We start from the raw sequence: 15854 nt of genomic DNA, 5'->3' as shown, positions 1-15854 counted from the left end.
ACCATGTTAGTTATTTATGTAATTAAAAAAAAGAAACTCTCCACCACCTGTGCACCGATGCTAGCAGTGGTAACTCAAGCTCATGAAGTGCTTTGTGATGTTGAATCACCAGTGTCTGTATATGTTGGTGCAATAGAGCTGCACCTCTGCTGTTACAAGCTGCTTGTGTATTGTCTGCCAACCTCTAGCCCACCGCATATTGCCAGTGCTGATGTCTTGATTTTAGTGAGCCATATCTCTTGCTTTTCAATTGTCATTCCCTCCATTGCCTTGCTCTATCGGGCAAATAATGGGTAGCCTGCTAATTCTGCCTCCGTGCCCCAACCCTGCTGCCTCGCCCCACTGTTGCTAAAAGTATTTCATCTTATTAACTCTCTGCTTGCTTTGCTTCTCTGTTACTGTCTGCTTTCTTTCCGGTGATCTGCCTCGTCCCCTCCCCGCCATCTCTCAGGACTGTTGTGGGAACTGCAGTGACAGCGAGGAGGAACCAACACGGCTCTAGGCAGCTCTTGCGGAGGAGCCCTGGCTGTTACAGAACCATCTGTGCGGCAGCAGGCTGTGCAGCAGGCCGCCCGTCCGTCCGATCATCCTGGGCAGGAGGCAGCAGCGACCCTGTGGGACCGCCTTGTTTACACTTTGCACATTTGTACTTTAAGATGTTCTAATATGTATAAATACAAACACTCTGGGAATGTATATTTTTAGCTAATAACACAGTAAATGTTTAATATAAGTCTGCTTGATCTGTGAAAGGGGGAGTGTTCATATATATTTTTTAAAGAGGTGCAAGCATACCTCTGGACGCAATGAGATTGTTTTAAATCTTCACTTTGGTTATGTTGCGTTCCCACACAACCATACTTGCTCCTTATGTCAAATGAATTGTCAGGGGGCAAGCGGGTGGTGAGGTGTTTCTTCAGTGAATGTGCTCTTGGACAGTGCCATGGTCGTGCTTGGATACAGTTATTCATCTTCTAAAATGGACCCCAAGATGGCTTCAATAGCATGGATGTGTTTGGGCTGTAGAAATATGGCTTGGTCCCAAAGACTCTGTGGGTGAAAGGTAGTGCCTGATAAAGTGGAGTGTGCTGGAAGCAGTCAATAGCAAAGTGGTTGCAAGAGTTTTCTGGGTGTGGTGAAGGATTGGTACTAGAGTAGGAGTTCACTAGAATGTAACCCTTGAACAACCTCCATTAGTCATCACACTTCCAAACATCCTGCTTAGCTGGTAAAGGGATCGAACAAGGCTAACCTTAGCCCCAGCCACACTATTCTTTAATAAAAATCATATAGATTTCTTCCATAACCTCTGTACAACAATGGTATGTAAACAATTGCTGTGTGTTCACTTGTAGGTTCAGGACTTTACAAGTAGGAAGTAGAAAATATTGTTTTGTATTCTCATGCTTTAAGTTCTTACTTTCAAAAGTGCCCCCCCTCCAGGACAGGGATGGAATCTTGAGAATGAGCTGTACAAGTTACCACTTCAACCTGGTCACCAAATACTGCAGGTACAGGTGGTGCTCTTGATTCCAATGCTATGGTCACCTTTACAACCCTTTAGAGCTTACCACTAGGCGCCATCCCTAGTTGTTTTCAGAGACTATAACTCTGCTCATAGTAGAAGCCCATGTCAGCCCAATCTTGTTTCACCTGTCTGCAGTTCCTACAAAGGTAAATTAAACACTCCTTCGGCCTTGTCCTACTAAAGCTGTGCACAAATGTACTAGCTCTGAAAAGGACAGTTTGGTTTGTGCCCCAATGAGTCGCCCGTTGGCGCTTTGTGGTATCCATAAGTTGATCTACATTAGATGCTCAAATATAATCCAGATATGGGCTGCAGAGCAGTCCCTTTACCGGCCGGTGCCAAGGTGTTGCCACTTTACTCTCTCTTCTGATTGCCACGTAGGGCACGAAGCATCACCTTTCAATTTGTTTGAACCCATCGGTGGAGTATGTCCTAAATGAATCATTTACTTAATCAGAAGATTGCCGTTCAAGAAGGGACCACCTTTACGTTCAGCACTTTATTCCCAGTCAATCGAGCATCTCCGTTGACCTATGCCAGGAATCATTTGTGATGCGGGTGAAAGACGCATCATTTGCAAGGGGACCAGAGGATCCAATCACCCCTTCCACCTCCACTACCTGCCAAAGACTGAAACACAGCTCCCAAGTGACACTGTATCCTGTGACGCTTGTGGTTATTCCTGGCTGTACAGCTAAAGGTTTTGTATTCTCAGGCATGAAGCTTTGTTTTATCCCATCATTGAATTACTTCTTCAGGCCGCAGCATAGGCCATACTGTTGGCTATAAAGGTGGCAATGGCTCAAGGTGTCATACTTGGGTTACTACTGCATAGCTATTTAACGGATCTGGGGAACCCGTTTTGGCTGACATTACACTGAGGGCTGTGACTGAAAGGAGTCTTTTGGACCATGACCACTCCTGATTCTGGAATACTCCTGTGCACTTCCATGGTTTATGCTTTGAATCCAATAACTGGCTGTATAGCTTCCAGAAGGTAGACACTTTGGAACGGTCAGGAATCTAAGTGCAAATATTTCACAAATCTCCATTGCCAGGGTATTCTCATTCAAAAGGTCTGAATGTTCGGGGGCACCACACCTCGTCTGTCCTCGCGCTCTGTGAGTGATGTTTAAGACTGATTCTTTAGGTGACACTTCACAAATATTGTGCAGCTTACTTTTTGTGCATCTGTGTGTCTTAAGGTCCCAGATGCTACCCTTCTGGATAGGAAAGTGTTAGTCACTGTGGAGATGGCGGCTTACCAAAAAGGATTTTCCCTCTGGCAAGTCATTATGTTTGCTAGTGAAGTGCAGCCTGAACTGGACATTTGGTTGGAGGACAGTAAACGTTTCCACTGGCACCGGTGGAATCACCCGGGAGGTTGTTTAAAGGCAGGCATAGTTGCCAGAAAAAACAAACCAGGTGGTCTGCCCTTTAACCTGGGTATTCCTCTGCTGGAGTGCTTTTCCAATGGAAGATGGGATGGTAATGGTGTGGTGAAATCCTGTTATGAGCAGGATTGCCATGGAGTCACCTTAATATCCTTTATCCTACTGTGGCTCGTTTCCCCTCGGGTTTTGTGACATAGAGATCCAATGCTCTGGATGCTGTAAGGCAACCGCTCTAGAAGCCCCGCAAAAAAAGTTTCTACCCCTCATGCTTCTGTTTGAATGCCGAGAAGCAGAAATGGTTTTATTCAGTCCCGTCTGCCCACAGATGTATGTGCTCCCTACTCTGGTGGGGTAGAGATGGTGCACAGGAATAGTGGGGGCACAGGTTGCCTTTAGCCTTTCCTTGTATTCTGGTACACAGAACATTTGGGTGTTTCCTATAGTTGAGCAGAGGTTCAGACCCTCTTCACCCCGCAGTTTCTACCACCCCTACCTAAGCTTTCGCTCCCACCCACCTCTCCTCTAACCCCACGACTAGCAAATGGCCACCAACTACATGTAACCCCGGACCATCAATGACCCTATATCGGGGGTATGCAACCATTGGTGCTCTTGATGTTTTGGACTATAACTCCCATGAGCACCAGCCAGCATAGTAAATGGTGGGAGATCAAGTGAGCCCTAGGCTAAAATATCTGGAGAGCCACAGGTGGCAAACCAATTCGCTAGAATTAAGAAGACATTCCAGTCTTTGACTCTGGCCCTCTTTCATTCAGCCACTTCATGTGTCGTTTCTTCTTTTTTTTTTTTATGTCGGATTCCTCACCTGGGCTGTGCACTGTCAGTACAAGGCTCTTACCTTCAGGTTGAAACCCACCCCTCAGGAGTTTGTGTTTTGGCAGAAATGGCTGCTCATCTGTGATGGAAGGAGATTCAAATCTATGACAAGTGTGACATGATTGGGACCTCCAAATGCATGCACATCAGTCTTAACTGTTTATCAGCAAATCTCTATGTAGACCTAGCACAACCGTAGTTTTTACCTGCTCATCAAATACTATTCATACTGCCGGCAAAAGGCCTTTCCTCGATGTGCTCTCTTTGAAACAATAGGCCTTAATTGTCAGTAATGTGCTCTGCCGCTTTTCGCTGAATCCAGAGGATGCTGCGGCACATGGTCACCTCTGTCCCTCATGCATGGCTTCCAATGCATGTCTTTCAGTGTTCCCTTTCTCTTTATTCAATTCCCTAAGGAACAATTAGTCCCATTTGGTCTCCACCTCGTCAAAGAACCTTTACTCTATAAGCCTAGGATTTCTTTTAGCATGGGTGAAGAGGCACTAGGCTTAAGATTCAGGATAGGTGTATCCTAGCGCAGCTCCTTCCCTTTAAATGTCGTAGAGTTTACGGCTGCCTTTGAGGCGTACATGCTGTTCTCCCTATTGTGTTGGGAGAGTGACTGGTTTAATCTGAAGGAATCCACTCCAAGCCCTGTTCTAGGATAGCCTATAATGTGTCCTAATGCTCCTGGGCCCAAAGGCATCTCCCCTCCTCCCCTTACATCTGCAAGAGTTCAGCACTCAGCCTTCTCATTGGAGGGATGCCAGTCACTCTGGTGAGTGAAGGTTGTAGCCTCCCCTACTTTTTAAAAATATTTGTGGCAACCACCTTGGTACTGTTGGCTAAGGGCCAAACTTGTGCATCTTTTTGATTCTTTTAGGATGAGTTCTTGTATGTTTTTCCTAATGGGACCGGATTTACCCAAAATGGTCTGCATATTTCAAACAGGTGTTATGGTTGGATGTGGTAGCCGCATATAGATGGGTTCTTTCAGTCCTCTCTAGGATCACTAAACTTTCTTTTGTTCCTTTTGGTTGGGGTGGGTCTACTTGTTCCCCAGAATGGGGAAGTGCATGGGTGTCTAGATTTGCACCCTTGCAATCAATCTTTCAAGTTATGTAGTGGTCATAAATATAATTTCAGCAAAAAAAGTATTTAAGCATTTTGATATAAAAATAACTGTATTGACTCCCTCGGATTTCAAGATGGATTTGAAGAGTGATGGGGGTTCCCCCGCTTACTCCCCGAAAAAACACTTTGAGCATGCCGCCCTTGAGGACTTTTGTATGCCAGTATTTAGTCATGAATCACTTAAAGGGTTGCTCATGTATTTTTCATATTTTTAAGAACAATGAAGCTAGCCGTCCTTATGGTCCCTCTTGGGGATCCATGTGTACCTAGGTGTCAATAGGGGCCACTGGACAGCAGTATGAAACCAAGTGGCTTCAGTTTTAGTGCTGTGCTCTGTACATTGAGTAGAACCCAATTTTCTGGTAATTAGTGTAGTACAACAGGTTAGATCGGGCTGTAATTACCCCCATGGCATCACTGAATGTTTTTCTCGTGAATATGGAAGTCTGGCTCCTCTGCATTAATCTCCTTGCTCTGGAACACCCACTCTATTTTAGCACTGCAGTATTGGCCATGTCTGTTCTTTTTGATCAATAGTCCTTTCAGCCAACGGCCACATGGTGACATGAAAGAGTACTTCTTTGATCCCAGATACTTTTGTGTGCTGATTGACCATCCATTTCCTTCCAACAAGGAACCCTACAATGTTAAAACAGGATAATGTTTTTCTTAGGGCTAATTCTTTATTCCTCCTTTAAGTGCCTTATCGTGAATGTCAAGTATGCCATTTTTTTCCATCCTTACATCGGATTCTGATTTTTGAAGCTGAAAGAATGAAATGACTTCTATGTAAAAGGGGAATCTTTGGTTCTCTGGAACATGACCTCCTTTCAGACAACTACCCAGATTCTTCCAATGGCCATGCTCTGTGGTTGGAGGCCTCGTTGCATGGGTAGCTTGCTTTAAATGAAATATTCATTTGACAAGCACGTTCTTCTAATAGCATTAATGCATTCAGTGTGCAAGGTGACACATCTGCCATTGAAAAGGACCTGCAAGGAAGCTACAGGAGCTGTACCCCATGCTTTCTATAGTGTGTTGAAAGGCCCCTCTACAGCTGGTGTTTGGGATGTCTACACCATCGGGAGGAGCCAAGCGGTCTCAGCCATTGTGGCTTATTAGTTGCCAGCCACCTGACTAATCTACATCTCTCCAGAAGTATGGAGGAACAGGGTGCTGTCTGTCTGTGCCGAGTAAAGATTAGAGATAATGTTGCACTTCTCCCCCACCTTCATATATGGTTGGCACCATCTGCAGTTGTAGATCGCCCCAGATTAGACTGTGCGGTTTCCAGGAAGAACTTTGGTTGGGTCACCTGCTCTGCTCTTTTCTTTAAAGTGCCATACTTGCCCCATCTGTGTTGGATCAACCATTCCCAGACACTTCAGGATTTTGTATATCCATTGCTGGGGATTGTCGACTTTTTCTGCCCATTACTTTGTGTTTGTGTTCTCTGTGCTCTAATTCAACCAATGTGTAAAAGAGCCCAGCTCCAGTTGATCTTTGGGAAAGGCCTGCTACCGCACCAGATTTGGATCAGAGATTTATTAACAGGAGGGTGGGCAGTGTCTGCCTGTATTTGTGAGTCTTCTCTGCCCCATAGCACGGACCGCTGTTGGCCCTTTCAGGAGTGTCCCTATTCCAGGGACAAATAAGTCTGGAAAGCCCGCTGGAATGGGGAGACCTATTCCTTTCAGCTAGGTTTGTGACTATTTGAGGTGTGCATCTGCCAAGAGCTTTAGAAAATTGCAAGATAGCTCATGTTTTGGCCAAATCCCAGCGACACTTGGTAAGGTGGCAGCGTATCCCTTTATTTGGAGGTTGTGCCTGGGTTCCATGAACCAGTGGATTGGTGTGCCCTTGATTGGTTATCTGTTTTGCCTGTACGCCTAAAAAGACTCATTAGTGCTCGTACAGTGGTTACCGGTAAAGTTTCTTCAAACTATTTGGCACTTCAACTGTGACCGGATCCACCCTCTGCATCTCCTACTTGAAAGCATTTCAAAATTGGTAGAGGTACAAGGAAATCTGAAACTCATTCTCAGTTCTCCTGGCAGTCATTTGAGGAGGCTAAATTGCATTTAGGGTTTCTGTTACCAAGGAAGTTTCTGAATCCATCAACGTGTCATTTTGAGAGGGATCAGAATTTTAATTTCCCAAGGTTTCACAGTTCATCCAGCGGTGGAACCTTTTTGGAGCTCCGGGAGGCATAAAGCTCCCCAGTGGCTCAGATTTCTTCAGTTTTGAGGCCACCTCCTTATTGTGTTTTGAATGACTGATTCCTCCAGCATTTTTAATAACAAGGTAGCAGGACAACTGTTTAGAGCTTCTGTTACCACTGTTAAAGCTGGTTTTCAGTGTTAACCTCTTTCCTAACATACATATTACATAAACTAGATTGTGCAATGTCTCTTATGCACCAGGGTTCTTTGCTCGTTGGTTCGCCTTGGCTAAGAATATTCTACTCCCTGTTTGGTTTCTTGAGGTTCGCGCTACTCAAGCAAGAACCAAATTTAGCCTCTCCATCCAAACCTTTTGCTTCTCAAGACTGCTGTGGTCCTTAATCTGTCATCTTTTGCCTAACCCACCAAAGAGTAGACTCTGATTCAGGTCCCTGGGAATGACTCTTGGGGTAATGAGTCTCTATACATCACCCGATTAATACAGTATGTTGATGCGTAAGGCAATGCAATCCAGTGGTTTGATGTTTCCTTGCCAAGTTTTAATTGAAACAACTTCTAGCCGTGCTCCTTCATTGCGGTTGTTGCCTCTCTTGGGCACAGAAGCTTTGGACAGAATAGTCTGTTTCTGAAGGCACCTTACACTTAGTGCATAGTATCCAAGTTTTTAAAAATAAAAAGCTAAATCTAATTTGAAAAGACCAATACTTGCAGTGATGAGAATCTTCTGGACACAGTCATATCAAAATGCAATATTATCTTCAATGTAAGTTTATACTACTTCTGTGTTGACTTTACAATTTAAAAAAATGTGACTTCGGTCTAATTGCTGGCTTTGCTCCCTTCTCGGGCATCTATGATTTAGCTCTGCTTGTAACATTTTTTCATCCTTACTTTGTAAATGCCGGTCCATTTTTTCAGCAAATGCAGATATAGCAGAAATCTCTTTCAGTTCAATGAAACGGGCAGCATGCACCATAGGTCTTGAATGAGTTGGAGTGCCTGTTTAGGGCATCCCAGAGTGTTGGGTTTGACACTTGATGATAGCGTTCTGTGTTCACCATAGAGATGAGCTTTTGCAACAATGCCAAACAGGTAGTAAATTGGCACCACTTTAGCCACACTGTTTCCTGTGCAACCGTGAGGGCCATCCCAGACTGGAGACGATGTTTATAAAGCAGCAGCCTTCTGAAAGAAAAGCAATTGAATGTTTCTTCTGAAAAGCAAATATTTGGCATGGAGTACAAAATGTCTACCTTGCCACAAGAGTAACTCAAGATTCCACAAAGACATTGGATTATTCAATGGGTGCAGCGATTTCCTCATTACGATGAGCTTGGTGCTCCAGTGGAAAGAAACGTCCATTTTCCCCAGCAAAATGCAATAGAAGACCAGTTCCTTTGCTTTGAAAGACCTGACCGATCTTTTAATCTTGCCTCAGTTCAACATTTATCTATGGATCCAGTGTCTCCTGAATGCCAAAGAGCTGCATGGCGAAGTTCCAAAAGAGGATTTTATTCCAGTGCTTCATGCTCTCTAGAACATCTGAGGAGCTCTTTGCTGTGGTGTCTTAACACATGGTAGCTCTGGCTCAGTATGTGGTGGTGACCCAGCTCGGAGCTGTGCACCAGAGATGCTTTCATCCTCCCATCACGGAGTGTTGAAAATACCTGCTGTTTGCAGAAAGAGGTCTTAATTGCCTGTGCAAGTCCCAAGTGTTCACAAATGTACTCTGCACGGTGCATGTGCCTTTTAAGTGGTTCATCTGTAACCCCTATTAGAAGTACTGCTCAATTCAGGCGCCAACGCCATGCTAGACTGTATTAAACCTTCAGTTAGTCTGCAGCAAACGGTTCGAAGAAATCTTTGTAGATTACTCTTTAGTCCACAGCTGGCAAACTGGTTGGGTCAAGCCTTTCCACCCATGGAAAAGGCCCGCGACGTGCAGTGAAATAAAAAATACCATTTCACAATAATACTTCAGTGATTAGCTGGTGGTTCCAGGGTTGTTCCACCAAATGGCTACAAGCAGCGATCTTGTTCCCAGCCAGGCTGAAAAAAAATACCTCTTAAATGGTGATTGGGGTTCACTGGATCAGACACAGAAGAAGCAATCTATATATTTCTACTCCAGTCCTACATTCCTTTCACTGTCCAAGTAGAACTGGCTTAAATCACTGAACCTCCAGCCTTTCCTAAAGTTCCAAATAAATAATTTGGCAATAAAGACCCCATTTCCCCTCCTTTTCCTTTCCCACAAGACTAGATTCAAGATGGACAAGCGTGCTCTTATGAACATGAAGAGGTGAACTTGCTCCTTTTTGTTTTTTAGATCTCAGTTCAGCTTTGGATCTGTGTATCTGTAAAAACCATTGCTGGTCTCATTTGGTGGCTAAAACATATGCAGGCCTCAAGCAGACGGTTTTACCTCCACCCCCAAGATCTTTGTATCGCACATATTTTAAATATCCAGGGATTGCTTCCCATCTGGGCAAAGTCTCTAGTGGATACTCTTCTTGTAAACTGATCTGACAATTAACTTTACCACTTTTCACAAATTCCTTAATACAGAGAGCGCCTCACAGTTCAGGAAATTAAGTGACTTGGATTTTGTTTCCCCTAGCCCTACTTTCTCCTGGACTTTGTCAGTTCTTACGCCTAGTGGCTTTGCTGGACAACACTATGTTTACTCCTATGCAAGTTACAGCAAATGGACGACTGATTTCCACTCTTTCATGGTGTCACTGAACATAGTAGGTTCCCACACAGTGGCAGATTCATAATTGGCATTCTAGGAAGAAAATATAGTGATCATGTGTGCCAATAATATACACAACATATGCAAATGGTTAATATTTAATTCAGGGATGTATTCACCTATTACTCCTGAGACTTAACAGAGTAAAGGCACCATTTTCAGGAAGATGGTGTATCCTTTGTTTCTAAATGTTATGAAATGTATGGAATGTTGTTTCTGGAGATTTCTCCTCATTCAATTTGGAGCATCTGTGCCCATCCAGAAAATGATTGCCATTTCAGAACTAGTTGAGGGAGTGACATGGGGACATTCGTTTTCGTAGACTTGAATCCTTAGATTTGTCCTTCACAAAGGATGCTGCGTTAAGGTGGAGCACTCTGTGTAATTGATTTGATGCCTTTTAGTCCTGTGCAGTCACTGTCTAAATCGGTTGGCCGTGCTCTCTTGGAACAACCTAGAAATAACAAATTTCTTTCATAGATTCCAGAACTGTCCTTGGTCTCCCTCTGTCAAACCTCTTTATCTGGATTCTGGGATATGTTATGCTACCAGCGTTTATGTTGGAAAATAATCATGTAAGAAGAAACTGGCATGCAGAGAAATACTTGTGCGGGCATCCCATCAATCTTCCTTGGATGCAGCATCTTTCAGAGAAAATTGTTTTTACTTTTTTCTTGCAAATGGCAACCAGTCCGGAAGCGGCAGGATTTGGGGGGTGGGCAACAGGAGCATTGGGGACATTGAGCACCTGACTGACCCTGAGATTAATTATTCATTCCGCCTGTACTCTTGGTACGTAGGGCCCTACTTCCATGCCATGTGGGTGGATGAGGAGTATGAGTGTTTCATCACTCCTGTGACTCGTCTATTAAGATGCCTTAAGTACCATGCCTCCTCCACTGGTGTCCCTAAATGGCTGTTCAATCAATTGGTGTGGAACTGCAAATGTCAGTGAGATTGCTGCATGGGTGTACAGATGTCATTAGAAAATACCCTTGTGGGGCACTGGGAATCCCAGACATGTTGAAGGTTGCAACTAGGAAAAAGGAGCTCATGCCCTAGTGCACAGCATGTAGGAACAGATTCTGAAGGCAATATAGGACAAGAAGCTATCACTGCCAGGGCTTGGCTGTGCAGCTTGAAAGCACTAAGGAAGCCGAAAGGGTCATAGGAAACCTGGGGGTAGAAATGATCGCTCTGGTACTGAATGAAAGCACTCTAGGCAGTGAAAAGCCATAGGATGCATGTGGGTGTATGTACAAACGAGATGCTTAAGATTGACTGACTGATGTACAAACTGATCACCAGTGTTGAGCGTGACTTTACAGGGGAAGTGAGCAAAACATGTTGAACTTTGTGGTTGAAGTAGAACAGATGTGCAGTGCCCTTTCCACCTTGCCCCGAAAGATGGGCTTCTGAATGGATGAATACAAGAAAGCTGGGTATGGGCTCTGAGGGTCTGTATGTTTGGATGTGTGTCTTGCGGAGACAGCTCTCATGATGTATGTGTACCAGGGAGGTTGTTATAGGAGTCACTCTGTAGTTTATTCTGGACCCCTAACCACATGGCCTTCATACCTGCTTTAAAATTGCAGTTCTTGCCAACCGTTGGAAAATGTTGGGCTAGGGTCTTCATGTGTCCTTTATGAACGCCTACCCAATGATGTCTTTACTGTTGTCAATCATTTCTTTTATTTTTTATGAAGTGTTTTTAATTTGTCATACTGTTTTTACAAGCATTCCAACCCTTGTACTGTACAGCTGTAATATTGTCCATTTGAGTTTTTAGCAATAACCTGTATCATCATCTTCCGTATGAGAATATTGTATGTTTTTCATGTAGCTCTGAGCCAAGCATCTTGGACTGTGAACAATACACAATTTCAATCAAAGGTCTGTGCTGTGTTTTATTATGCCTTGAGTTTGCCTGTGAATATTCACTCATTGCAACAGGACAAAACAGATCAATTATTGGTAATATGCATGTATATAATTTATTTATGCAGTTCATGTTATGTTTAATCGAATAGAGGTCTTGCATGTTAAGTGAATATGTTCAACACAACCACAAGCACAGGACATCTTGGACCCTCAGTGCTCTCTTTTGATGTAATGCCGCGATCCCAGGTGTTTGAAGTTTGTTCTAATGATCTCAACCTGAAGTGACATGCTTCACATCCCAGCTCTCTTAGAATGTGTGCTTGTGTGTGTCATAATGTGAGATGAACAGATGATTCCAAGCCAGAATCTCCGTGTCAAAGGGTTAAGAGACCGAAAATAAGCGATTAGGGTAGATGAGGTCAAATGTTGGGGTTTCAATAAACGGAAACTAGTTTGGCTTTCCTTTAGGGTTGTGGTCCTCCAACCTTCTCTCACTTCTAGACTTAGCCTCTCTGGCATGCAAAACAGTTGCCTAGGGTTTTCAGTGCCCTGCACCTTGTTGTGAGGGCTTACTTGACTTTCATGGATGTCCGTGTGTCATTCCTAGCTACAGAACAACTTGGCATGACCACACCTAGTGGTTTAGGTCATCGGGACATGAGCTAGGCATTCGATACCTTAGGATCCCAGATCGTGTTGGGCCCCTGGGGTTGTGCTAAAACCTTTTTAGGTTTTAGGACCTTTTTAGGTGTGTTCCTCCAACAGTCTAGGAACCTTTCCAAGAGCCTGCATTCAGAGAAACTGCGTATTCTGCTGCCTAGCTTCTTGGGTCCCTCCTCTGCCATGTCGCCTCCCCTTCGTGGTCTTCACTTTCTCTCCTTGACATTCTAACATGCTCTAAACATCTCCTCCTCTTCCCCTTCTTTTAATGCGGCTTATCTACCTTCTTTCCTCCAGTCTGCCTTCTCTCCCCCTTTCCATTTCCTCTTCCAGTCTTAATTCTCTTCCCTCCACAAATCTATTCTTCCCATCTCCTTGTCTCCACTCTCCTTTTATCTTCTACCCTTTGCACCCCAGTGCTACTTTTCATCTCTTTTGTCTTCTCCCTCCTCCCCAATATGCTCCTCCACAGCTCGGCTGCTGCACCTTTCCTCCTTGCCAGTCCACCACCCACTGTCCTTCACCCCATGCTCCTGACTTGCATAACACCCACATATTTCCCCATCCCTTTTTATACTGTTGGGAGGTCCCGTAGGGTTCGACAGAAATGGGCTTTTTGTGTTTAAATGCTGCAGAAGAGCAGAATCTCACATGTCTGCCAGGGAACTACAAACCTGCCACCTGATCTTAATCTGGCACGCGGCTGCCCACGTTTAAATCGCTAAGGCTTCTGACTACAGGGAAAAACTGTCTCAAATAGGAGCTAGGTTAATTTACGTAAAATATAGAAGAAAGGAAGACTCTTACTAGTATAAAGTGAAAAGATTTTAGAGTATAATTTTAGCAAATTTGTAGTGTCATTCCATCCAATGACATTTTATGTCCAGAATAAATAGAAAAACATCTTTATTACAAAACTCCTTTTACTGCATGGTTGATTTAAAATGAGATATTCAAATGTGCAGTCCTATGTGATTTGTGTAACATTTCATTTGAAATGCAAAAACAAAGGTGATGGCTGGAAGGTTTAGAATTCATCTTAAACCTCTGGCAATTGTGTGCAACCCTCCAGATCGCGGTTCTTTGCCTGCCCAGCCATTACACAGGGGAATGACCAGATGCAAATTATGCATAGTCCCATCCCTAAGAGGCAGTCCAGCCCAAACTGCTAGGTCACATGCCCTCTGCACGAGACCAGAAGCATCCCCAGACATATTTCGACCTCATCAGTGAGGAGTAGCTTGGGTCTCTAGACCCTGCAGGCACGCTGGACTGTCCCTTTTGGGGTGGGACCAAGAAAGATTTGCATATGGTATTTCCTTGTCTGCAATGGCTTGGCAGGTGAAGAACGATGGTCTGGAGGGTTGCCCAGAGGTTAAGATTTATTTTAAACCTTCCAGCCATCACCTCTTTTGTTTTGCTAAATTTGTAATGCAACATTTTGGTGTATTCCTATATCAAACACCTTTTTGAAGACCAAACTATCATGCTCAGACTCAGAAAATATAAGAGAATAAAAATAAGAATGAACAAGTATCCAAACACCAGGGAGAGAGTAGAGGCAAACGCTATAATACGTTTTAATAATAAATAACTCATTGGCACCCAATGTCGGAGTAGTCTTAATCTCAAAGTGAAGATGAGGAATAACCAATGTGGGGCTCATTGGAGGTGTCAGCGCAACCTGATAGGCCTAGGAAGTTTCTACCAGAAGCTGCAATTAAAAACAGACTAGAATGTATTTTACTTCAAACAATTAGCTTTATTGGTAATGTATCCTCTGTTAAACTATTTCAATCTATCAATGCCATGTTTTTGCTATTCTAAATTAACCCCTACAATCTCACCTGATAATGAATTTGAATGCTGTAGCAACTGCGCTTCTGTGATGATGCAAATGGGGGGACCTCCTTCCATGTGTCAACTTCACAAAAGAGAACATACAAAACCAAACAATCCAGTCTGCTTAGTGTCTTGGCTCAAGAAAAGGAGGGAGTGTAAAGAGAATAGATATTTAAGTGAGAAGGAATCTCTCCTCCCAAATTTCCAAGTAAAGGAGCAGCATCTATGGCGGAGCATAACAATTTAAATTCCTTGAATGCCACAGTATTCGCTCGCTTGGCTTGCAAATATGCCAGTCGGTGCCACTGAATCAGGTTGGTGTGCAAATTCCATATTGGAGCAATTTCTAGATTTTGTGCCCCAACATACACAATCTTCCTTTTCCCCATTGCCCAAGAGCACTGCCATGGGACAGATGAAATGTTACCACAGAGGCTTGGACCATTCCAAAACCTCTGTAAAGGGCCAATGTGCTTTGCTGTAACAAGTCCTTTTGCCTTTTTCTTTTTTTTTTTTAGAACTCTTTTTATTTATTTTCAACAACAACAAAAAAGAAAGCATTTCCCAACAACCCTCCTCCCCCCCCACAGGCAGCTGTACGTAAGTACAGTTGTAAGTCTTTGATCCATTACGCCCTGAGTCAGTCGATAGTTTGTGATGTTGAGGCAGCACTGGGCATGACCCCAGACCCCCCTTCCCTCCCTCACTCCCTCCCTCCTAGTTTTGTCCTTGATCTATTACACCCAAGAACCGCTCGCCAAAGTTTACTGCAAGTCCAGCAGCCGCAGGCGCTGAGGGCGCCAACCAATTCGAAAGTCATCCTTAACAAATACCATAATGTCTTCCCAGCCCCTTGCGAAAGAGATCACGTTATTGTTCATGGCGTATGTTGCCCACTCGAGAGCTGCAATTTCCCAAAGCTTCCGCAGCAAGTCCCGCAGGAGAGGAACCTCCACGCTGCTCCATCATTGCGCTATTACCGTCATAGCTGCAATTACGAGGAACGCCCTCGCTTTCTCCCAGGATCTTGGCTCCCCCGGGACGGTACCCCCTCCAAGACCCAGGAGAACTTCCTCTGGTGGTCTGCTGCTCCCTATCCCAAACACCTGCTCCTGCGCCTCCCCTACTTCCTGCCAAAAGGGCCTGATTGCCGGGCAGTCCCACCAAATATGTTGTGCCGTGCCCTCCAACCCACAGTCCCTCCAGCACATCCCCGAAGTGTTAGGATAGATCTCCCGGAGGCGTGCTGGAGTATAATGCCACCCAAACAGAATCTTATATCATGTTTCCTGTAGTTGTGATGCCTTCGCCAGATTGGGGATTTTCCTCCATAGCCTCTTCCACTCTTCTCGCTCAATTTCCCTTCCTATGATCTGCTCCCACCTCCGCATATATCGCCATTGGCCCCTGGTGTTTGCCTCGTCCTAAATTTTTTATAGGTTGGATATCGGCCCCGTGGATCCGTCATTAGACAAGGGGAATCTCTCAAAACGCGTCTTTTCTCTAGTTGCTGCCTGCTTGTTCGCCGGGTTCAGTACCCAATGCCGTAGTTGCGCATATCTGAGCCTTTCCCCCTCCTTTATCCCGTACTCCCTCTTGCACTCCTCGATTGAGAGAATTCTCCCCCCCTCGGAACAGGT

The 15854-nt window shown here is 44.4% G+C and overlaps 1 protein-coding gene across 2 annotated transcripts in view; it reads left to right on the top strand.

The window, feature by feature from the left end:
- Window positions 1–15854, top strand: part of GRK6 (G protein-coupled receptor kinase 6) — a 729447-nt gene that overhangs the window by 692792 nt on the left and 20801 nt on the right. Inside the window, exon 16 of one of the 2 annotated variants that reach the window (XM_069651526.1) lies at window positions 452–11723. The exons of the other annotated variant lie outside the window; for it this stretch is intronic. Within the exon in view, the coding sequence (XP_069507627.1) occupies window positions 452–502 (51 nt within the window). The 3' untranslated portion in view covers window positions 503–11723. Of the gene's footprint in view, window positions 1–451; window positions 11724–15854 lie in introns of those variants that run through there. 2 annotated transcript variants of the gene reach the window in all.

This window comes from Ambystoma mexicanum, chromosome 3p (assembly GCF_040938575.1).
Source record: "Ambystoma mexicanum isolate Mex_15411 chromosome 3p, UKY_AmexF1_1, whole genome shotgun sequence".
In the NCBI taxonomy this organism is placed as follows: Eukaryota; Metazoa; Chordata; class Amphibia; order Caudata; family Ambystomatidae; genus Ambystoma; species Ambystoma mexicanum.
Note: the sequence above shows the minus strand (reverse complement) of the source record. Positions and strands in the feature narration are given on the sequence as shown.